This window comes from Panthera leo, chromosome E3 (genome assembly GCF_018350215.1).
Source record: "Panthera leo isolate Ple1 chromosome E3, P.leo_Ple1_pat1.1, whole genome shotgun sequence".
Classification (NCBI taxonomy): domain Eukaryota; kingdom Metazoa; phylum Chordata; class Mammalia; order Carnivora; family Felidae; genus Panthera; species Panthera leo.
The window spans coordinates 38,996,996-39,020,002 of NC_056694.1; the positions used below are offsets into that span (position 1 = coordinate 38,996,996).

General features: G+C 55.1%; 1 protein-coding gene and 1 pseudogene across 7 annotated transcripts in view; one reads left to right on the top strand and one right to left on the bottom strand.

The window, feature by feature from the left end:
• Positions 1-4,712: 4,712 nt before the first annotated feature.
• Positions 4,713-23,007, bottom strand: part of PDPK1 (3-phosphoinositide dependent protein kinase 1) — a 74,828-nt gene continuing 56,533 nt past the window's right edge. For all 7 annotated transcript variants that reach the window (XM_042922022.1, XM_042922023.1, XM_042922021.1 and 4 more), the window contains 7 exons: positions 20,558-20,626; positions 20,251-20,347; positions 18,598-18,771; positions 14,965-15,182; positions 6,344-6,401; positions 5,341-5,493; positions 4,713-5,033 (listed from right to left, as the gene is read on the bottom strand). In XM_042922022.1, the coding sequence (XP_042777956.1) occupies positions 4,917-5,033; positions 5,341-5,493; positions 6,344-6,401; positions 14,965-15,182; positions 18,598-18,771; positions 20,251-20,347; positions 20,558-20,626 (886 nt within the window). In that variant the 3' untranslated portion in view covers positions 4,713-4,916. The remainder of the gene's footprint in view (positions 5,034-5,340; positions 5,494-6,343; positions 6,402-14,964; positions 15,183-18,597; positions 18,772-20,250; positions 20,348-20,557; positions 20,627-23,007) is intronic.
• On the top strand, positions 8,532-14,831 carry LOC122210253 (annotated as a pseudogene).

Here is a 23,007-nt window from a genome sequence, read left to right on the forward strand (position 1 = left end):
ACAAAAAAAGGTCTGCCTTCTGTAAAAAGTTCTCTGTACATGAAGTTTGGTGTTTCTTCGTATTTGAAGAAATGGGTTCTGTGGAAAATTCAGGTATACGTGTAGGCACGGTCAGTTGCCCATCACAGCTGTCTCAGCTACAGATAGGACTGCTCTTTCCTGGAACAGCTTCTTCCCCAGACCAGTTCTCCACAGGCAGCCTGATTCACAACTCTGCAATCTTGGACCAGCAGCCTGCGCCCCTCAGAGGCTCTGGGAGTGACTCCCGCCCTGATTTAAGGCACCTGTCACAGAGGCTGCCTGAGAGGGAAAGGCTACATGAGTCCCCATCAGTTCACTTTAGCTCTGGGTGAGATGAAACAATGTGGAAAGACCTATATGGCAACATCTCCGAGAACAGTGCCCTCACCACACTCTACGCCTCTTCACGGCAGCTGCAGCCTCCGCGGACCGGGCGGTGAGCACCCAGTCTGTGGACCGGCCAGGGCACAGGGGACTTGGGGTGTCAGAGGAGGGCAGGGAATCTCATTCTGCACAATCCAGCCATAATCTCTGGCGGACTCAAGCAGCACTGACCATGGCACCTAAAAAATCTCTCATGCACCTCTCCTCAGAATCAGTGGACCCCAAACTAAAGTGGAGAAATTAAGAATGAAACCAAATTGGGTGGTGTGGACTCGATGACCAGCAGACAACCTGAAACAGTGTGAGAGGTCCTTAAACCGTGTCGGCCAGGACAATCACATTCCACAGTGAAAAGGCCTAGCCACTGCACGCTACTGAACCGCTAAGACCTTCTTACTGAGTCCCACCGTTTGGAGAGAATGAGGGCAATGAGATTTCCGCAAAACCCAACTGTGTACGTGGTCTCTTTCAAGTAGAGAATTTTCTCTTTTACTGATTCCGAAAGGCCCAATGTACTGAGTGTACGAACTTGACTACAAATCATCCAGTAAGCATGTGGCAAGGTCAGTTCAACACTTTTCCTCTCAGCTGACTGTGCAGATGCACATTCAGTACCATTGTGGACACAAAGCGCGAGCTTCTGACGAGATCACGGAGCACTGGACAGCCGCAGCAGCGGGGACGGGACGGTAACTAACATGCAAGCATAACCAGAGTCTTCAATGAAGATAAGGAAATTAGCTTTTGAAAAAATCTGCCACAAACGGACCTAAATAAGGATGTCATTTTAGCATTATAAAAAAAGAAAAGAGCAGTCTTATTAAAACATTCTTTGGAACACACCCCTTACCAGAAACTGATTTGTTCAGAATCCTCAGGACACAACCAAGGAGGCTCTGCACTGAACTCTGAGCATCTAAGCATCAGATGAAGACGGAGGAAGGACTAAAAAACCACCTTTAAAACAAACTCCTTAACCCAAAAACATGACTTCTAGGAATGGGGGGGGAAGGGGGAGATCAGAGTCAAAATCAAAGATTTAGGAAGATATTCATCACAGCATTATTTAAATAGTGAAAAAACAAAAACCATCTAAGTGTTTTACAACAGGGAAATGGTTAGATAAATTATGATAAAATTTATAACCATTAAGCTCTACAATCACTGAAAACAATGTTTTTTTAATCATTGCTCACGACATGGAGAAATGCTTAAGATAAATTATCAAGTGAAAAAAGCTGAATGCAGAACAGTGTTTTATGTTCCCAGTTTAGTTTAAAAAGAAAACAAATGTGTGCATGGGGGGAGGGGAGAAGGTGGGCTATACACCAGAACGTTCACAGTGGTCTTTTCTGGGTTGGCAAGCCTACGGTTGATTTTTTTTTTTCCCGAAAACAAATGTTTTAATAGAATACAGAATCACCTGGAGCCCCTGTGACAACACGCGGCCCTGGGCGCGTATGGGCCACAAATACCACAGCGTGGCCTCCGGGGGCCGGAGCAGGTGCGGGTGCTGTGAGCTCTGGCGTGACCGTGACAGGCATCTTTCCCGAGCAGCTCTGCAACAAACTCCTGAGAGCCGAGGTTCAGAAGCGCAGGTGCAATGCAGTGCCATTCACCAGGTGGGGCTCTGTGCACCCGACGGGGCTGCAGGCTACCACCACCCACCACCCGCTCTCCTGGCGAGGTCCACACAAAGAGGGCAAGAGACAAGTGCACCCAAACCTGGCTTCCTGGAGTGCCCAGAGAGGGACGAGGACAGCGGGCTGTACGAGCCCACGCAGACCACAGCTCCGCTCCCTCCCCTCCATGCCAGCGAGGCCACACGGTGCGGGCGGGGCGGGCTCTGCTTGGCGGCTCTTCGGTTTGGCACTTACACTTCCCCTTGCCCTCTCGCAGCGGGACACACGGCTCCTGGATCCATCAAACAGGGCATTTTCTTTCTCGCCTTAGGTACATCATTTGCATTTCCGTGTATGTCTGTGTACGTACTAGACTAACAGTTACGTCCACATCTTAGAATGTAAGGCACCTGCATGCCGGGACAGGAGCTCTAAGGACAAGCTGGATAAAACTAAAGCTAACACGAGTAAGCACAGGGTAGGAAAAGAGGAAGTATAGGCCTTAAGAGGGGGGGGAGGGGGAGGAGAAGGCTCTGAGTGAGAGGAGAAACGTAGCCTACAGGGAAGGGCTCAGCTGTCACTGGCTCAGGCAAGGGCAGTCACTTCAACTCTGTCAGCTGCGAGCTCGACCCCGAACCCCTCGTTCTCTGGTTTTGGAGGTTAAGATGGAGCTTGAGGGGTTAGCCCGGGAGGTAGTGGCGCCAACCAGGGAGAAGAAGGCAACGGCCGATGCGTCTCTCCCCGAGCAGCCCAGCTGAGTGCTCTTGGGAAAGCCCGATACCAGCTCTGCTCGGGTCCCTGTAACCAGATCCCAGGATGCTGTGCAGGAGCAGGCCCCTAACTCTCTTAACGGCACAGCCACAGAAGCGGTGTGCTGACAAAGTTAAGTTATGGATATGGGGAAAAAGCTGCAAACGGACTTCCTGAAAGGGCCAAGCGAGACGGACTTTCTCAAAAGCAGGTGAACACAGGTAAGCTTTTTCACAAGCAAGAAAGAGGACGACAGGAGGTTGACCTACGACTCCAGCCCAGAGCAGGGTCCTGCTCCCTGTGGCGCCCCAAGGGCAAGCACGCCGACACCTTGCCACCCACCTAGGTGGCACTTGCTTGCGCACTTGCTTGCTCACGTAAGGCTCGTAAGGCTCGGCTCTAGTGCAGAGCAGCGCACGCAGCCCGGGGGAAGCCATCGGCAAACCTGGCAGCGCCTCTGCTCCCAACCACCACCCGCCCCCGCCTCCTGCGCTGCCCTGAGGCGGGACCGCCACAGCCACGCACTCCTCCCGGGCTAACCAGTTTGAGAAGAACCTCTTTTCTCTGGATTTGGACCGCTTGTCAACACAGGGCAGCGGATGTTTTTGCTCCAGATAGGCGGAGGGTCGAGGGGGAAATGGGCGGCGGGGGACGGTGGTGGATCTTTTCCACGGGAGCCTTCCGCTGGTGCCTTCCTGAAAGCCTAAAGGACACCTTCATCCCCTGGGGACAGAGGTGTGTCTGTGAGCAGCCTGCAAGCAGAGGGGCCTCCCCCTCTCCGACAGGGGACTGAGGATCGCCCTCCAGGGACAACCTGAGCAGGGAGAGAAATGCAGAGCAGTGACCACCAGGGACTGGCAGCGAAGAAAATCAAAGGACCGGTAAATCCTGGACCCCCCCATGGCGTACAGCTTCCTGCTGCCTCTAAGGAACACAAGGAAGAACCCTGAAACCAGGGAGCGAGCAGGCGGGATGCTCGGGCCCCAGTGTGGCGTTCCTACCCCTCGTGCAAGGCGAACGTTTTCTTCCAGGCAAGGTCCACATCTTGATGGGGACCAGATGACCTGGCAGCACGAGGCAGCTTTTAGACCCTCGCCACCGAGATGTGCAAGCGCTCAGAGTTTCGCCAGGAGAACGTTCGATCGCGACAGAAAGGGTGCGTGTGGCAGCCGGGAGCCTGCTGGCGCCCGGAGTCTCTCGGCCCTACCGAACCGACCAGGGGGAGGCCTGCAAAGCTCGCCCTCTGAAAAAACTCTCGGGAGGAGCTCACCAAGCGGTGCCTCCCTACATCTGCCCTGCCACCCTGGCCTCACACGGAGCAGGACGGAGCCCTAACTCCTGGTGCGGCCGGGTGCCCGCTTCTGCCAGTGCTCTTTCCGGGCACGGGCCTGGTTTCCAGCCCCACAGGGCCACACCGCCTGGAAGGCTGTTCGGTCGGAACACCCCGCTGGCACCCTCCAACCTCAGCATCTCACCCCGACGGCCCGGGCCACGTCTCACCACCTGGAGCCTGCCCGCCACACGCAGCCCACAGAGCGAGCACTCACAGCCACAGAAATCTCACAGCCAGAGCTGCGTGAGAAGGCAAGCAAGGGGCCCTGCTGGGGCACAGGGGGGCATCAAGTAGGGACATGAGAAAGGGAGCACGCGGACCAAAGCCAAGAACACTCCCAGCCCGCAGAGACCAAGGCCAACTCTGGGCGGAGGGTTTACGGCTCCCTGCCAAAAGGGTTCTGCGACAGCCTCGGGGCGGAAAGAGCCCAGACACACACCCCGTCCCCTCGGCCACAGGTGACCAGGGCGTGTGGTGCAGAGCTGGTGACTCGAGTCTGTTCCACTTGCCCGGGAGGGAATCAGGCGGACGTGCACGGTGCCGGGTCCCCGTGGCGAGGAGAGCTTGGGGAGCCTCCACAGAGCACAGAGAGCAAGCAAAGCGACCCTGAATTCCTTTTCGTTATTGGTTTTGTTCTTTGTGTGGTTGGGTATTTTTTTCTTCTTTTCTTTTAAATAAAAAAGCTGCAAGGTTCCGCCGTCTGCGTCCCCCTTGAGATGGCTGGCAGGTGGTCTGGAAGCGTCCCGATGGCGGCGAGCCGCGCTGGGGCACGTGTCCTGGCAGCGAGGGCAGCAGCCTCGGACGTGTCACTGCACGGCGGCGTCCGGGTGGCTCTGGTACCTGTGTCTCCACACTTCCTGGATCTTTTTGCACCATTTGTGAGCATTCCCACTCGGGTCCATCAGGTAATACGTCCTGTTCGGCTGTGGAGACAAAACCGATTTAATGAACCCGAGGGAATCCCGCCAAGACCAGCACCTCGACCTGTCGTGTGAGAGAGCAGGAGACCGTCGTCCCGCTACAGCCACTGCCAATGCCGGTGGAAGCACGCGAGCATGTGGGGTTTTCCTTCCCATATGTGCAGCCCTCACCTCTGCAGGAAGGGTCACAGACCCCTTAGAAAGACAAGCTGGCCCAGCTCAGGGCTGAGCTGAGAACATGGGGCCCCCGGGACACAGGAAAGGGAGAAACACCAGCCCCTCAAAGGAGAACCCAGAGAGACAAACTCACCGTGTGGACAAAGAAGGTTTTAAAGTTCTTGGCCTCTGGTCGGAGTTCTTGTGACCACGGAATTTCGCCCTTCAGGACTTTGTTAACAGGATCCACATAATACAAGTGTGGCCCTTCTGTGAGCAGTAGCTGTCGTCGTCGTGCAAACAAGCCCTGATGCAAAACGAAAAGAGGCTGCTTGTCAGGGCCCAGCAGTGACACCTCAGGGAGGAGGTGGCACATACCGCTGCCCCTGAGGCCAGGCCGTCAAAGCAGCTCTGGGCACCGGGCCCACTGCCCACCACCCGCCCACGCACTCAAGACACAGCCTCCCCACCACGGATCGGCCTCTCGTGCCACACAGGCGCAGGAGGAATTGAGCGCCCAGCCTGCCTGGCCTTCTGGAGCTGGATCCCAATGTCCTCACTGGGCGTGCCGCCCCCCCCCCCCCCCCCGCCCCGTGGCTGCCACACGGGGCAGGGGCAGCGGCAGCACGGGCAGGCGAAGACGAGCCGACTCTGCTGGCCCACCATCACCGCAAGGCCCCATGTTCCTGACGGAAGCCCTATCTGCTACACCGTACCGGGCGGCGTCTCTGGCACAGCCAGGAACGGAGACCGGGAGCCTGACCTCAGAAGGGCCCGTGTCGGCAGATGGGAGAATGTTGGTGGGGTCTGATATTTTTGACACAATCCATTTAATTAATCCATAACAAGGTCACAAATAAATAACAACTTGGAAAAACGATTCTAATGAAAAAATCAACAACTCGTGAGGATATGAAAACCCCGGTCCTGAGCCCGAAACGAGAGGTTGTATTTCTATTTTACCACAGCCTTCCTGTGTGGTTTCAAACGGCTTCCGCTGAGTGGCTGAGTCTTCCTTAGCCATCAAATCTAGAAATGTTCTTTTAGAGAAAGGGAACCAAGACCAAGGACGCCGTGTGCAACCGAAGGAGGCTAGGCCCTGACCAAGAGCAGACAGGGAGACGGGCAGCCGGTGGTGCGGCGGGAGTCAGGCTTACCTTTCGCTTATCTACCGGACCCATCTTTAGTATCAAGTTATTTTCTACAAACTGGTGCCTATGAAAGGAAGAAAGCAAGAATGAGACGCTTGCCGTGAGTCAGGGACGGAAATGCTCCCAACTCCGCTCAAAATGAACTTCCCGAGGGCATCTGTGAGCTTTGCTCAAGCCTCCTCACAGCCCCGACTCGCTCCGGTGACTCGTGAGGCCCAAGTGCGACGCACCGCGCAAGCGGGCCAGCATCCACTCCTGCCAGCACGGTCGCCTGCTGCTAACTCTCGCACAGCGGTATTCGCGCAGCAGCACACAGGTGGCGGCGAGGCGGCGCTGCAGACCCGTACCGTGACACACGTCCTCTTTAATGTGAACAAAGCTGAGGCGAACACAGAGGCCCCCAGAAGGGTGGAGGCTGCTGAGAGTCAACTCGGGATATTGACTGCTGGCCACGTGTTCCCTGCCCAAGCTGGGACCCCCGACTGGATACTCAGAAACCACCGAGTAGCCGAGAATCACAAATCCCTAAAATTAAAGTGCTGGACTCCGTCTGAGAACATCTTACTGGTAGGGGCGCCTAGGGGGGCGGGGGGGAGGGGCCTCAAGTAAGCATCCGACTTCAGCTCACGTCACGATCTCACAGTTCCTGAGTTTGACCCCCACATCGGGCTCTCTGCTGTCAGCACAGAGCCTTCTTCGAATCCTTTGTCCCTCTCTTTCTCCGCCCCTCTCCCACTCAAGTGTGCGCACGAGCGTGTGTGTGCTCACATGCGCGCGCGCTCGCTCTTAAAAAAGAAACCTTAAAAAAAAAAAAAAAAAAACTTACTGCTGTTTCTACCATAGTAACAAAGCACTCCTAACCCAAATACGGCAGGAATTTGGAAGAGAAAGCAAGAAACATGACTTTGACTTAACACACATTATTAGCAAGTATGCTTCACTTTGACTCCTGGGAGTTTCAAAGATGTCGTGTTAATGTCTAAAGGTTATATCTCTTTTGGTTAAAGTGAACGGTTGCCGGTTTCTGTTGTGTGTGACTTTACGGAAATTCTTGGTCCGGGGGACCTACTGGAGAACATAGCGTTTTATGTTTGAAAAGGCATAAAACAACTGTTACTTCAAACAGTGACAGTTTTACCATTCTGTATCTGAGCCGGGGCGCACACGGGACACCTAGTATGTGTGCGAGGCCAGCCAAGCTGGCAGACCAGTATTCTCCCACCAGGCTCAACTGGGCCCGAGAAGTGCCCCCAGACTAACCCAACCACACCAGCGCCCGCTCCAGAGCCCGCTGTGGCCCCAGACTACTTCTAAGGGGACGTAGCAGCATGTGGATTTGTAAAACTAAACAAAATTTTAACGAAAAAACTGGTCTATGAGGAAAAGCGCAGTACCTCCCTCTCAAAGTACTTAAAAACAAAGCCAACAAACAAAACAAGACTTGGAAGAGGAGATATAATGATCTCCCGCAGCACGGAAATACACGCATCAAACAGAAAGCCTCTTCTAGTCAACAAGCCCCAACACAGAGCAAATGGATGTGACATTCAGGACCACAAATAATACGGGGAGACTTGAATTAAATTACACTGGGTGTGGAGGGGAGCTCAAATTCAGCCCAGGCTTGTGAAGGATCCCACCGCCAAGCCCTCCGGGCAGCCGGGCCGCAAGGGCACCGGGCCAAGGGCGCCACGGCACCAGGGAAGACGAGCAGGAAAGAAGGAAAGACATGGCCTCACGGCATCTTCGCAGCCTCATGTGGGTCAACATGAGACAGAATAAAATATTCTGGTTTTCCCCGAGCTTGAGAAACTAGGGAAGATTCTTGTCGAGGACAGTTAACTCTGATCCCAGGTCACCAGAAGCCCCAAAGCGATCCAGCTCCTGGCAAGGGAAGAGCAGGGAAGGAAGGGCCTGCAAGGAGGAGTTACTTTGTCAGTAGCGGCCAGGACCAGGAGAGCACAGAAAGCACCTCTGAATGCACACCAACCAACGTGAACAAGGAGACCGGCTGGAGAAACCTTCCGCAATCCAGGGTCAGCACGTGCACCGCACAGAGCACAAAGTGGCGGGAAAGGCTCAAAGCTTCAACAGAAAACTGAGCAAAGGACACAAGCTAGAAATTCCCAGAGAGAGTAAGCGACCTCGCCACATTCTCAACGGCCCTAAATAAACCAAAAGCTCCCCTTCCCGCATGCCCTACTGGGGTGCCCTGGCGTGTGTGCGAGCGCCCCAGGACAACTCTGGAAAGGGACGCTCCCGCACGGCACCGGTGCCTATGGCCCTGAACTCAAGGCCCGCCAAAAGGCAATCTGGAAATCGTGTACTGAGAGGTGAGCCCACTCCCGGCTACCGGCCCTCAGGAAGTAAAGAAAGACAAGGAGCAGGAGCACAAACGTCCCCAGTGGTGTTTCTGCACCAGTGAAACTGAAGTCACGGCACCGGCTCAGCCACAGAACATCGTGGCACTGCAGGGAAGCCCCTTCCTCATCCCCGTGGTGAGGACCCCACGGACACACCCCACGGATGGGCCCCGCCCGACTGCGCGAACCAGCACACACCTTCCCTGCCACACGTGTGCAAGCAGGAGGCATGGAGCCACACGGCCCGGGGGTGACAGCTGGCGCCGGTCGACTGGACCCAGTGGCTGCACTGAAATGAACCCGAGGCAAGACGCAGAGGGTCCGAAGCTCCATTACGAGCACAAGTGTCACAACCCAGTCGCACAGCGCGCTCACCCAGGCTTACAACAGGCTGCTGGGGATCTCCTTTGAAAAGTTTAAGTAGTTAAGGCATCGCTTTGAGTCTTTTCCTTCCAAAAGTCAATTCCCGCTCCCCTAAAAAGGCACCCCCAACTCCTGCACGAGGCACCTTTCCCCTCTCTGGCCAGCGGCACGTGCCCCTGCACCCCCGAGCCTGGGACTCTCGGAGCGCGGTCGGCAGGCAGGCGGGGCTTCACCGCAGCCCTGCTCCACACACGGGGACGCTCGTTTCTCGAAGGGTGACGGGGTTAAGACGCTCCTTCCTGATTCCACAGCCACGGTTCTCTCCTCCTCACACCAGCCCAGCAGCACCCCCCCCATACCCTGAAAAGATCACTTTCGAGGATGCAAGCCTGAGGCCACAAGCAAGCCTGAGCCGTTTCAGTGCACGGTCGCACCCAGGAGAGCCGAGCAGGACTGCCAGGACCCCGAAGTGGCTCTCCTGACCGCCTCAGGAAGGCTCCCACACTGGGCTTTGACACAGGTGATGGAGGAACAAGTGACCGTGGCCAGCTGGCTCTAAAACACTAGCTCTTGGGACCCCTTTACACCCTCAAACTTTACAGAAGATCCCGAAGAGACGTCCTTTATATGGGTTTCAGCCACTGATATTTATGTATGAGAAATTAAGACAGAGGCATTTTCAAATATTTATTTAATTCGTAAGATACAAAAATAAACCCATCACATACTAACATAAGCACCATTTTTATTCGAGAGTAACTTTTTTCCAAAACGAAGATAATTAACGCGAAGCATGAGCCTGCTGCACATCTGCCAAACCTCGTTAGCACGTGGCCTCACATCGAGGACCGGGGGCTCCGGCCCGCCTCCGCCTCTGCTCGGCCAGTGCGGCTCCTGCCAGGTCCGCTGCCGTGCGGAAGCGGAGTCCCCAGCAATGGGCGTTTCGGGCCCTGGGACCCTGCAGCTCATCGGGGCACCTGGCGCTCTGAACGGCTCTGCCGCCCTGACGCGATTTTACAGCGGCACACGGCACTCACCTGAAAGACGGTGGTTCGCTGGGTTACGACGGAGACCTTCTCAGTGCTGACAAATTCAACATATTACCATCGCTACTTACCTCCTCAAAAAAAGGCCTGAAGCACTGGGAAGATGGCAAGGTCACAGAAACAGATACCGTTTCCCAAAATTCTAATTCCGATTTTGTCACCGGTAACAAACACTGGCAGCTGTCAGTCTTGACAGGCTCATGCCGCTCACCTCCCAGAAAAAAGGGCCACACGGCCCAGTTGGAACGACCATCGTTCGCCAGTAAAACTCTGTGGTGAAAACGGTCTTGACGGAACGAGAGGGGGTCTGACTCCCGGCGCCAACCAACAGCCAAAGGCTCGGCCTGAGGCGGCTCACAGCTGGGTCGGCGGCAGAGACGTGTCCCGCACACTTCCCGTTGCGCTATGCACACGACTAACAAAACGAGAGTTCGGTGATGACTACTTACAAGTGAGGAGGGGTTCTTCCCTCGCCATGAGCGCGTGCTGGCTGTAGAGAGCCCAGGCGCTTGCGCACGGCTAGGTGCCACGGCCTGGATTCGTGACCTGGCACCCGTGGTTTCACCCACCGCTGCCTCTGCACCACCGGCACACCTGTCGACGCGTTTGTTCCAGGACAGACAGTAAGAGTCACAAGATGCACTCCGGGCAGCTCCTGCGCCCTCGGAAAGACACGCCGCACGCCGCCGACTCGGCCGCCTCTGCGCGGCTCTTCTGGCTGTCTCTCCGCTGCCACGGCGGTGGCGCTGGGGAAAACCGGACCGCCACCGGTAAGACCACGGCAGCGGGCATTGCCCAAGTTGGAGCGGCCTGTGCCGTCAACACTCTGGGAGAGTCTCTCGCTGACCAACTTGCCCTGGTCGGGATGTTTCGGAAGATGAACTCAAAGGAGAAACGCTGGGTCTGCCACGCGGGAGCTGCTTCCTTCGCACGCCTGAGACTGTGGCCGACAGAAGACTCTGGTCACCGAGACCGGGCTTGCGGTGGTGGCTGCAGGGGTCTGTCAGCAGGAGGGAGAGGGACGGCTCAGTCTAGGCCAGAGGAGCGTGAGCGCCTTCAAATCCACCGTTCCACCTCTAGTCAAGCTGTGTCGTGACTGTGGTTTCCAACCCAGTGGATACTCTCCTACGTGACCTGGAAACTAAGCGGACCGCCCGGACACCGTCTGATGGGAAGCGGGTGTGATCTGGATTCCGTGACATTTCGCCATCTTCCAACTGAAACCCTGGCATTCATCCCAGCGGCAGCCACGGATGGATTCCGGGAGAACGTGGCAACTCTTCGTGTGGCTGTGTGGAGTGAACGTGGCAGACTTTTCTCTCCGGGAACCGAATCCAGGAACGGGAGCAGACAATGACGGTGAAAACTGGAAGAGACCTCCCGGGATGGCGGTTGAGGGTGTCTACAAAGTCTTCGAGCTGAAAGGATACAAACCGCGTTACTGGATTGGCGTGGCAGACCTCACTGAATCCGTGCTGAAAATCTATCCAGGACTCCTCTGGTGTCGACGGCGGTGAGGGGCACGTGTGGCGCTGACGAGGGAGTCTTCCCGAGTCTTCCCCGTGTCCTGAATGCCGGGGGATTAACCAGTGTTATCAATAAGGAGCTGAAGGATGGTGCGGTGCTCAGCTCAAGAAACGTGCAGATCATCCGTGGGACTTCAGCTTCCAAGCCGTAGAGATTCAACACGACGGTGGGATTAACTGCGAGCGTCTAGTTTTCATCCATGTGCAAGGATCACAGTTTGCTTTTCTCTTCCTAAATATGCGAATCTGGGCTCACAGACTCAAAGCCAACGCTTGGCTTAATGCTTGCAATACAAGCAGTATCTGGGGATTCATCCACATGTGAGGCAAAAGTACAACTCGCCGGGAGGGATGCAGCCATCTCTTTAACCCAGCGAGCCGCCGCGCCACGGCCTGTGGCGGCACCAAGCCTCTTTACCTGTCACCCAGTAGCATCCACGGCCCAACGCTCGTTGGTCTCTGAGCTTTCACGTGCACTGCTCCAGCCTGGACAACGTGACTTGTCTGTAAGACGCCACAGTGGCTTTCTTTTTTTTTTTTTTTAAATGTTTATGTGTTTTTGAGAGAGAGAGAGAGACGGAGACGCAGAATCTGAAACAGGCTCCAGGCTCCGAGCTGTCAACACAGAACCCGACGCGGGGCTCGAACTCACGGACCGTGAGATCGTGACCTGAGCCGAAGTCGGACGCTCAACTGACTGAGCCAGCCAGGCGCCCCAACACAGTGGCTTTTTATTAATGTGTGGCACTGAAAGAGCTCCTTGTGTACAATTACAACACGAAATTCCTTTACTGTTAAAACTCCGAATGAGGGGCCACGGAGGCTGCAGCCCCACTGGCGCCATGGCAGGATGCCAAACATTCTGCTCAGAGACACGACCCGGAAGGTAATGACACCCGTGGGTACGCGGTAGCTCCTGCAGTCCGGCCCAGGTTCCGCGGGCGGCCCGCTCCCTCTCTCAGAGGCAGGGCCTCCTCTTCAGTCCCTTCAGACGTAGGTGGGGCTGCTATGGATCAAGAAAGCAGATCGTCTCCCTTTTTGAGGCGATGATTCCTACTTAAATGTGGAAGATAGGTGATAAACGTCCTTTTATTTTAGACTACATCATCCGAATCTAAAATAATAGTTTCAGGAGCGCCTGATGGCTCAGTCAGCTAAGCATCTGACTCGGCTTAGGTCACGATCTTACGGTTTGTGAGTTCGAGCCCCACGTCGGGCCCTGGGCTGACGGCTCAGAGCCTGGAGCCTGCTTTAGATTCTGTGTCTCCCTCTCTGCCCCTCCCCCAGCTCATGCTCGGTCTCTCTTTCTCAAAAATAAAATAAACATTAAAAAAAAAATTAAATATGGAAAAAGAATAGTTTCAGATAAAATTCAGAAATGTTTTTCACAAATTTTAAAATTTTATTGCAAAAAAAGTCAGCAAAGTGTACTCAGATCCTGTCGGGTGTCTGTGTAGGCACAAGGAAAACTTCACAATTTCAAAGCAAGGATTTACTGGATGGCACGGAGTTACAGTAATGACAGCAGGTATAACTGACGACAGCCACTAAGAGCGCAGTAGAAATACTGAGAGTTCACTAAATTTCTAAAACTGCACCTACTTCTACTGTAAACCTACTTCTTCAGAAAATACAAAAAGAGCACACCGTCCAGAAACCGCGTCACCGTACAGCGTGGGGCCCCTGAAGAAGTGCAATGCCCGCTCACAGAGAACGGGAAGGAGAGAGCACACACCATCTCAGCGGTATCACACCATTAGCGGTAAGCCCTGCGCGACCTACACCGGGAGCCGCGGTTCCTAAGAACAAAGTGTTTGACAGATCTCGCGCTGGCCAAATAAAGGGTGCCTCGAAGCTCCTGCCGTCACCAGATTCCAAATAGGCCTGAACCTGGAGAAAAGGGAAGAGAAGCCGGAACAAAGAGAGGCACGGCAAGAGGCCTCGGCAGGGCCCAGAACCTGGACAGAAGAGCCTCAGGAAACGCCAGAGGCAAAGACACACGGTTTTCTGGGGAGTAACCCCGCGCCTGCAACAGAGCAAGCCCTCGTCAGGGACCCCAGCACGCACGGCCCAGGACGCTCCCGCACAAGCCGGCATGGAGGCGTGCAGAGAGTGTGCGGCCCGGCGGTGCTCACACTGCTTGGACCAAAGCCCCTTCCTCCCTGCTCAGCACACAAGCCTAAGCGATACCACCTGAGAAAAGACAAACTCCAGAGAAGTGTAGAGTATTCCAGTTGGCCAACATCACCGTCACTTTTTCTAGAAACGATAATTTCTAATGGTACAAAATCCCAGCTTCACCACGCGCTCCCCTCTGGGCCCTGCCTTCTCACTCCTCCACACTCTGGCCCAGCCCAGCCCTCTGATCGCCCACCTTCTCCCTCCATCCCCACTCCTACCCCTACACATCTCCCCACCCCATCCCCAAGGTGGACTCCCCTCTGCCCAAGTGAAAGGTGAAACCATAAAAACACATCAAGAAAGTGTCAGGGTACAGACACTCTTCTCAACATGACTAAGGTGGAAAACAAAATGCAAACAGACACATGTAACTTGGTAAGAATTTGTAACTTCTATTCAAAAATACACACAACGTAACTGGAAAAGATAATGCAAAGATAACTGAAAAATGTGTGCAAAACAGGCAACAAACATATTCTTCACGTCTATGGTTCTCAGAAGTCAATTTCAAAAAGATGGAAAACGTACAAGAAGAAAAACAGCCAAAGGACATACAATACCTCAAAAAATAAATACAAATGGCCAACGAACACAGAAGATGATTGCCTCAGTAACAATACAAGTGTAAGTTCCCATGAGCCCACTTTTAGAGCATCAAACGCGTAAGGCGAGGCAAGAGAGCTGGGAAACAGGGGGTTCTGGGCACTGTGGACACCACGCATGTGCACACCGCCACCCCGTCTGCCACCCCAGGGCTCCACTTTTAAGAAATACCCAGGCACGTGGGAAAAGCTACACGCAAATGACGATCTGCAATAGCTAAAACTCTGGAATGTCCCACACGCCTCACCAGGGGGCGGTGGCCATCCAGTCTGCCACGAATCCACAGCATCGGATCACGGGCAACGGCAGGCCCGGCCCGCTCAACCCCAAGGGCTACGGCCCCGACAGGCTGAAACCCACTCATCCCCGGGCCCGACGCCTCCAAACACCCGTTTCAAGCTGGACCCTTTGAGGGCCCTCGTTTGCAGAGCACGCAAGGCAGCGAGGGAGGTGTGAGGCGGTGGGGGCCTCGGCAGGCAGCGGCGACGAAGGCCGGGCGCCCCGCGCCGGTCAGTGGAGCGCGGCTTACGCCTGCGAGCTCTTACCAAGGATTGCCGCTGGCCTGCTTCTCCAGCAGGAGCCTCTTCTCGTCTTGGGAAAACTGGAGGTCCAGCTCAAAAGAGTTAGTGTCCAGGTCATGGATGTACTGCTCGATGTTGCTGCCCGCCGCTGGCGGCAGGCCTGCGTCCGAGGCGGGCAGGCAGTGTGACGACGAGGACGTGGACACTTGCATGCAGCCAAACTGGCTCAGGAGGTTGTCGTACTGCAGAGAGAGGAGGGGAGAGTGACAGCCGTGCACCACTCCCCTTGGGCCCGCAGCCCACACCCTGGAGGCCCGGAGGCCCCCGCGGCAGCTCCGAGTCCTCCTGCGCTGGCCGGCGGCCACGGAAGCGGGCGGGGCCGGAGGCTGCCAGGTCTGGTCTTGCTCCCGGCGGGCGAACCTCACCCCCGGCCTCCGAACCCAGGGAGGGGAGACCCAAGGCCTGGGGCCTGCTGACCTCTGCAAGGCCCGTGCCGCCCTGACCAGAGGGGCTAGGAGGAGGGACGGGTGGCCACCTGGGGGCACCCTCTTGTGAGCTCGGGAGCCCTCCTCCTTTGGCCCCGTGGTTCTACGTTGCTGAGTCTGTGGTTGCCACTGTATTCAATTTGACTCGATTCAATTCAACTCGACTGTGCTCATTTTTTTAAAAAAATTCCTTTTAACTGCAGCAAATATTCATTCATTAAGCTCGATACAAAGTTGTCTGCCACTCCGGACAAAGCCACAAACTGGTGGGGCCACAAAAATGGATGTACTCACAAATGTGCCGACCAGGCACAGCCTGCGCACCCACACGCCCCTGGGGCGAGTGACAGGGCCAGAGAGCCCCTAGCGAAGACCTGGGAAGAGAGGTCACCCTGGGCAGCCTTCTCCCCACAGCTGTAGGCCCCACGCCCGAACCCCACCGCAGCCAAGTACGAGGGGGGAAAAAAGCCACTGCCAATGGCTAAGAGTCAGCGTATCTTCCCGGTGCCTCCAGAAAGGACCCGGCTGCCCCCCACAGAGCTGGGCCTCAGAGCCAGGCCCCCTCGTGCAGACCCTGCAGCCTTGCTGCCCAAGCAGCCTTCTCCCTAGGGCTCACGTGGCACAAACAGCAGTCTCGGTCCCACCGTACCGGCTCCTGGCTGGGAGTGACACCAGGACACTCCCATAGCCCTTCACTTAAGGTCTTCTTCTGGCACATTCCCTGCTTCTGCTCTGTGAGGAACTCCCCAGGCCAAGACCGCCTCTGCGTAACATTCCAAAGTTTATACAGGCTTCCGTGAGCCACCCCAGGTGTCTCAGGGGGCTGCAAGGCCAGTGAGACGGCTGCCTCCATCATCTCCACTTCCGAAACAGGAAAACTGAGGCTCAGACCTGCCCCAAGGCCACACCCTGCTAGCTAGCACCACATCAGAACCGGTCCTCTAAGTCCTTCGAACGCAGCAGCCCCTCTAGTCTTGTCACGGAGCTGTAGGCTTCCCATCACCACCGCCGCTGTCTGGGTGATTCCTGTCTGGGGGGCTGCACTGCACTGCTCCCCGTGGAAAGCTCCAGATGCTGTATCTCAGCTCTCTGCTCTTCTCTCCTCAGCATGCCTAGGACAACCCACAGCACAAAACACAGGCCCAGAAAGAATGTGTGACAAGGGGTGACACTGGGCTGTGCACGGTAAGGAAACTGCCCCGGCTGGTCCGGCCCAGAGCACTTCTCCAGGGGCACCACACCCAGCACGCTCACTCCGGAGCCTAACCGCCAGCACTACCGTTAGCACCCCAGGGGGTTAGGGACACGCAAGAGAACCGAGTGCCTGCTTCTTCCCTCCCTGAGCAGAGACCATTCCCTGCTCCTCACCCCCAGATGGAAGCCCCCTCACTGCTGAAAAGGACCCCAGACTCTCTCGGAGCCCCTCGAGGGAAAACTTGCCCCCGAGAGGCTGTCAACACCCGCAGAAAGGGAAGGCCCCCTCCTGTATCTGGTATCTTTCCAGGCTTAAGTCTTTTTCCAGGCTCACTTAAGTGTCCAAATGGCAAGTCTAGCATAGCGAGCGCTGCCCGAACCCCTTCCAAGGCAGCTTTTAAAGCAGAGGATGAGCCACTTAACAAAAAGTAAGCCATTAACAAACGGAGCTGGTTTTAAGATGGTACCACTCGAGTACCGAGAAGCCAGGGCTCTCAACACAGTGAATGCGATGAAACAGCAGAGGGCGCGCACGGGACACTCCAGGGTGTGCGCGCGCACACAGCTCCAGAAAGCGGAGCGCCCCGGGCACCGAGATCTGAGCCAGTCACAGCACGTACAGCCGCTTCAGAGCTGGCGGGGAGGGCACACCGCTTCCCCGGGACACCCCTGCCAAAGGCACTGGAGACCCCAACCCACCCCGACCGGCCATGGTTCGGGCAAGACGTCAGGCCAGGGGCAGAGTCCTGGGGCCGAGTCCCCGGCAGTCTGCACACATGGAGGCTGCGGGCAGCTGAGGCCACCTTAGAGGGCTTCCCACATCTGGCTCCCCTCAAGTCTGGGCACAGAGGATACTCGAGGATAACAAAAGGGTGATGTTTTATTTACAACAGTAAGTAAGAGACAGAAGAAACTCAGTCTCTGAGAGACGATACAAGTAATACTTTTGACTAAGCTCTGGGTGACTTTTAGATAAAATCTCGAATCCGCCAATCAAATAAAGGAGAACTCGGTATGTGGTCACTGGTTAGGATAAGCCACAACGACAGAGGTTACACAATGAGAATGGATGATCGGTGAGAACAGAAACGTGCGAAATCCTATTTAAATACGAGGATCACAGTAAAGGGTGAGGAGGGAGCACAGGACTGCCGGTGAGCTGGTCACCCAAGGTGCGAGACAGGTGCCCTGTGGCTCACTGCACTCCTCTGCCCAGTTCCGTGTTTCGCACCCTCCAGAAGAGAAGCTCAAAGAACAAAGTATACCTAAGACCCCTGCTTCTCCCAGGCACTAAAAGCCAACAGTGACCAATGTCCATCCCGAATGCCATGTCTCCAAAAAGTTCAAAGCAGGAGCATCCTGGGCTTCTCTCGGAAAGTTAAGTATTCCAGAACGTCTGTAGACACCCGATCCTAAAGACACCGGCCAAAAGCTGAAGACAGAAGCCTACCGGGAGACTCAGAACCCCCAAGCCAAGGGGGACGGTGTGCAGGGTACTGCTCCCACTGCTACCGTCTCCCTGCCCCGACACCGGGCTCCGGTGTGAATCGTCCGGGCAAAAATTAACGACAGGAAATAAGAAAAGGAGACTGCCCTCACCCTCCGGCAGATGTGCAGGCGGGAGCCTCCTCGGCCCCGGCCCTGGGGAGAAACTCCGACCCTGGCCACAAAGTGTTCAACCACCAACAGGTCAATGCTGGCTTCCCCTCCAGCCATGCACCCCACAGGCTGGGCTCCCAGGGCCCACGGCACAGACTCCCCGTGCACACAGCACAGCTGCACACAGCACAGCACGTGCGATTCCCCTCGGCTGGGCTGTTCCTGACACACACATACTCCCCCGACACCAGACACAGAAGCACACCCCCCCCCCCCCACACACAGACACACACCACACAGACGCACACAAGGACACGGACACACACGGACACGCACACACCCCCCACACCCGGACACTGCGTGCGTGCCACCGGCTTACGTTCCCGTAGCAGTCCTCGTCATCTTCCGACATGGCCGGCAGGTAAGCGGTGAGCTTCGGAGGCGTCTGATGCTGCAGGTTCTCCCACGAGATGGACTCGAAGAAGGGGTGAGCCTGCAGAGGGCCGTACCCTCCCATTTCCTCGCAGCCTAATCGCTTCGTGGCATCTAAAACCTGAAACAGAAGTCAAAACGAGTCAGTGTCCGGAACAAAGACTAATCCTGACCGACAAATTCTTTCTGCACGCTCTTCCCAATTCCCATCTCTGGCCACAGAATGGCCCCACGGCCCGCCCCGCCCCCACCCCACAGAGCGCCGGGGGGACGGCGGATTCACCCCCCGGGCGGCTTCTCCTCTTTCCAGCCTCTATCCTTCCCCCCCGCACAGGTGAAAATAAATCAGAACTTAACGAATAACAACAAGTGTTCCTGGGGCGCCTGGGTGGCTCAGTGGGTTAAGCATCGACTTCGGCTCAGGTCATGATCTCACAGTTTGTGGGTTCAAGCCCCGTGTCCGGCTCTGTGCTGACAGCTCAGAGCCTGGAGCCTGCTTCGGATTCTGCGTCTCCCTCTCTCTCTCTGCCCCTCCCTCGCTCTGTCTCTATCCCCCAAAAATAAACATTAAAAAAAAAAAAAAAAAAAAAAAAAAAAGTGTTCTTTTTTTTTTTTTTAACGTTTATTTATTTTTGAGACAGAGAGAGACAAAGCATGAACGGGGGAGGGTCAGAGAGAGGGAGACGCAGAATCTGAAACAGGCTCCAGGCTCTGAGCTGTCAGCACAGAGCCCAACGCGGGGCTCGAACTCACGGACCGCGAGATCGTGACCCGAGCCGAAGTCGGCCGCTCAACCGACTGAGCCACCCAGGCGCCCCAACAAGTGTTCTTTAAAATACACAATTAAAAATCCCACAACAAGAGCCAAATGAACACATTGGCTCTCGTAAAAAAGACACCCAGAATCCGTCTTGACGGTGAGCTATCAGAGACCAGGAACAGAATGCTGTGTTCTCCCGCCCACGCTTCATCTCCAAGGGCTCCACAGCCGCCACCTCCCAGACCCAGCCTCACGCCCCTGGACCCACAGAGCAACAACACGCCGCCGCGGATGGCACAGGCACAGGAGGGGCAGGCCGAGATGCACTGACCCTGCTCCCCAAGGCCAAGGAAAGGGAAGGGAAGGTCTAGTGCCCGTGCACACCAGGGCAGGGACCCTGCAGGCTCTAGAACAATCACACATCCTTTTCCCGGGTACATCTGCCTACCTCTGCTATAGTACCTGAGGTGATCTTTAAAAGCTTCAGGTGGCAGATGTTAAAGTTGACATCCACAGATGTCACTAACGTTTGCAGCCACGTGCCGCTGGAATACACCCAGCTGCTCCAGCAACGAGTAATTTAAGTGCCACGCACGTTGACGAGCACGAGCAAAATGATACAATCATCTCCTGTCTTATTAAAGAATCAGCCATTTGCAAATTAAAAAGGGCTTATAGAGATGAGACAGAAGATACAAATCTATCTATAATCATTATCAATCCCAAGACCTCCTTTTGTTAAACACGGGCCTGCAGTAAAGCTCCTGTGACCACAAGTGCAGAAGGACTCAGTATGTGGTCATCAGATCATCTTACCAGAAGAAAATTCAAAACATTTACCAAAAGTTTTTCCACAAGGTCTCTTGCCTTAGGGAAGAATTTTTCAGGAAAGTCATACTCCAGCTTAATGATCTTCTGAAATATAAGATATTCATTTCTGTAAAACAAGAAAAACCATCACTTTGCACAGAGTACACAAACCTCCCCTTTCCCGGGACAGCAGTCACCCTCCCTCCCTACAGAGACACTGTGGTCATCGAAGGACCACGCGGAAGTCCCCTCTACCCTGGCCCAGCCCTGGGGGCTGCCCCCTCCCACCTCGCCGTCAGCTGCTACAATGGTTTCGGGGGGCGGTGAGTGGTCTTACCCCGCTCGAAAAGGCGGCAGTCCTGCCACAAGCTGATATATTATACATCCGAGAGCCCAAAGGTCCGAACTTTAAGGGAGGGGGGAAAAACACAGAAGAAGGACATCTGTAAAATTTCAGTGAGAAGCACAGTTCACTTTGGCCCTGTCGGCTCATACCACCCTACTTCGGTCTCTGATCTACTTCTCTCTGTTACGACCAGGTCAGCGTGAGGGTGGGAACCTGCTCGGAACCCTTCTTGGGAGAGGCCTCCCTGGGGACCCGGGCTCAGAGGACCCCACACACAGCAGGCACTACTGGGCCAGGCCACGCAGCCGTCCCCACAGACCCACCACGTCTGGTGGGGGCTACCTACTTCCTCACAGGGCCAACGTGGTCCCGAGGAGGGAGGAGAGGTCATTCCTGACCACAGGAAACACGAACACCGACGGAAAAGCACCTTCTACTAATGCAGGGGGAGGGAAGGTGGCTCGCGGCCCGGTCACCACAGGTTGGTACAACTGGGAATAAACTCGGATTCTCTCATAACTCACTTAGAGTTTACCTCCGGGACACAGACGCAAGCTCACGTGTGCCAAGGAGCCAAATCAGACAAACTACAGGATGTGCACAAAGCAACGTTTAACTGTTTCCCTTCCTGACCTTGCTGTGAAGAGCCCTGCCCCTCCTTTAAAAACACTCTGATTACACACTGAAAAAGAAACCGTTCTGGGGCGCCTGGGTAGCTCAGTCGGTTAAGCATCAGACTTCAGCTCGGGTCACGATCTCACATTTCATGAGTTCGAGCCCCGCGTCAGGTTCTGTGCCGACAGCTCGGAGCCTGGAGCCTGCTTCGGATTCTGTGTCTCCCTCTCTCTCTGCCCTTCCCCAGCTCATGCTCTACCTCTCTCTCAAAATAAGTTAACATAAAGACTTTTTTTTAATAAACAAAAAAATTAAAAAGAAACAGTTCTAAAATTCCCTAAGTCGTTTCCAGAGCCAGGTGGCAGGGACAGACCCCGAAGGAGGTGCGCTCCTTGCCTGTGATGTTGCCGCCCATTTCCCACCCCGTTCACGCTCTCTGCTCAGTGTCTGAGATCTACTTTGCATATTTCCCCCTGAAAGTTCTGCATTCTATTCCCAGCTCAACACTTCAGAAGCATCCAGATGCAATATACCGCACCCCCCCCCCCCCCCCGCACCACCAGCTGCCTCCCCGTCCAGTCGTCCAGTCCTAGACCTACGAGGGCTCATGGGTTGCTGGATACAGCCAGCTTCTGGGGGAGGCCGTAGCCTGGCATTCAGAAGATGGGGCTGTAGAGTGCGGGGGGAGGGCACTTGACAGGGGTTAAAAAGTACAACAAATCAGAAATCTGAGGCACAACATATGGATGGAGTGAAGGACGTTTATAAAATGAATCTATATTCTACCCAGTAACTAGATTTTACACTTGGGTTTTCTCTACCGTTTAGGTCAAATGGGGATCCACACAAAACAAACGCAACAGAAAAGCATCGGCCCAGTGGGGGGGGCAGCGGCCAGAGACGAGGTGCAGGGCTGCGGGCCAGCTGTCATCTCCAGGAAGCGGGACACCCAACAGAGCCGGCCCCTGGGCTCCCCTCGCCTCTGTGATTCATCTGAGTGTTCAACACCAGCAGCTATCTTACCATTTAAAGTGGTTTTTGAATAGAATAAAAACTCAAGGGGGAAGGCAGGGTAACATTTCTGGAAAGCAATATGCACCAAGGATCTTAAAATACGAAGTTAGACCAAGTCATTCCACTTCCTGAAATCCACAAAGAGGAACGTGGGGCAGCCCTGGTGCCCCCCGGCAGACAAGGGGCAGGAGCACCCTTCCTCCCGGGACACAGGATGTGCCGCACCTGGCAGACACGCCAGATCGTGCAAATAAATGAAAAGCACCTCTGAGTCCAATAATAGAGGAAGAGCTCAATGAGCTCCGTCAGACGCACATGCCGGAAGCACACGGCTGTTAGACGTCCACGGATGATTTCAGGGATGTGGGGAGGTGCCTGCTCCATGATCTCAAGGAGCAGGGCTCAAACCTGGTCATTTAGCAGGACTCCAGTTGAAGAGAAGTCACACGAACACACAGAAGACAGGCAGAAATAACTAACTGGAAGGACGCGCCAGATCACTATCTGGTGTCCATAAGCAGGATGCAGACTATGAGTGTTCCCGGTCTTTTATTCTCCACGTTTTCTAACAGTTCTTTACAATACAAAGGTGCCACTTTTAGAATCAGAAAACTATTAACTATTTATGCATAAATACCACACAACTTAGACGTTTAAAAGCATAAAAAGATGCTCAACAACGTCTCCCTCACAGCACTCTCCCCGCGGCCGGGACACCCACCGAAGACAGTTTAAATGGCAGGCAAGCGAATGTGGGCAGACACCGTCCTTCCAGTTTCCACACAGAAGGCGGCCACGGTGTCTTCCTGATC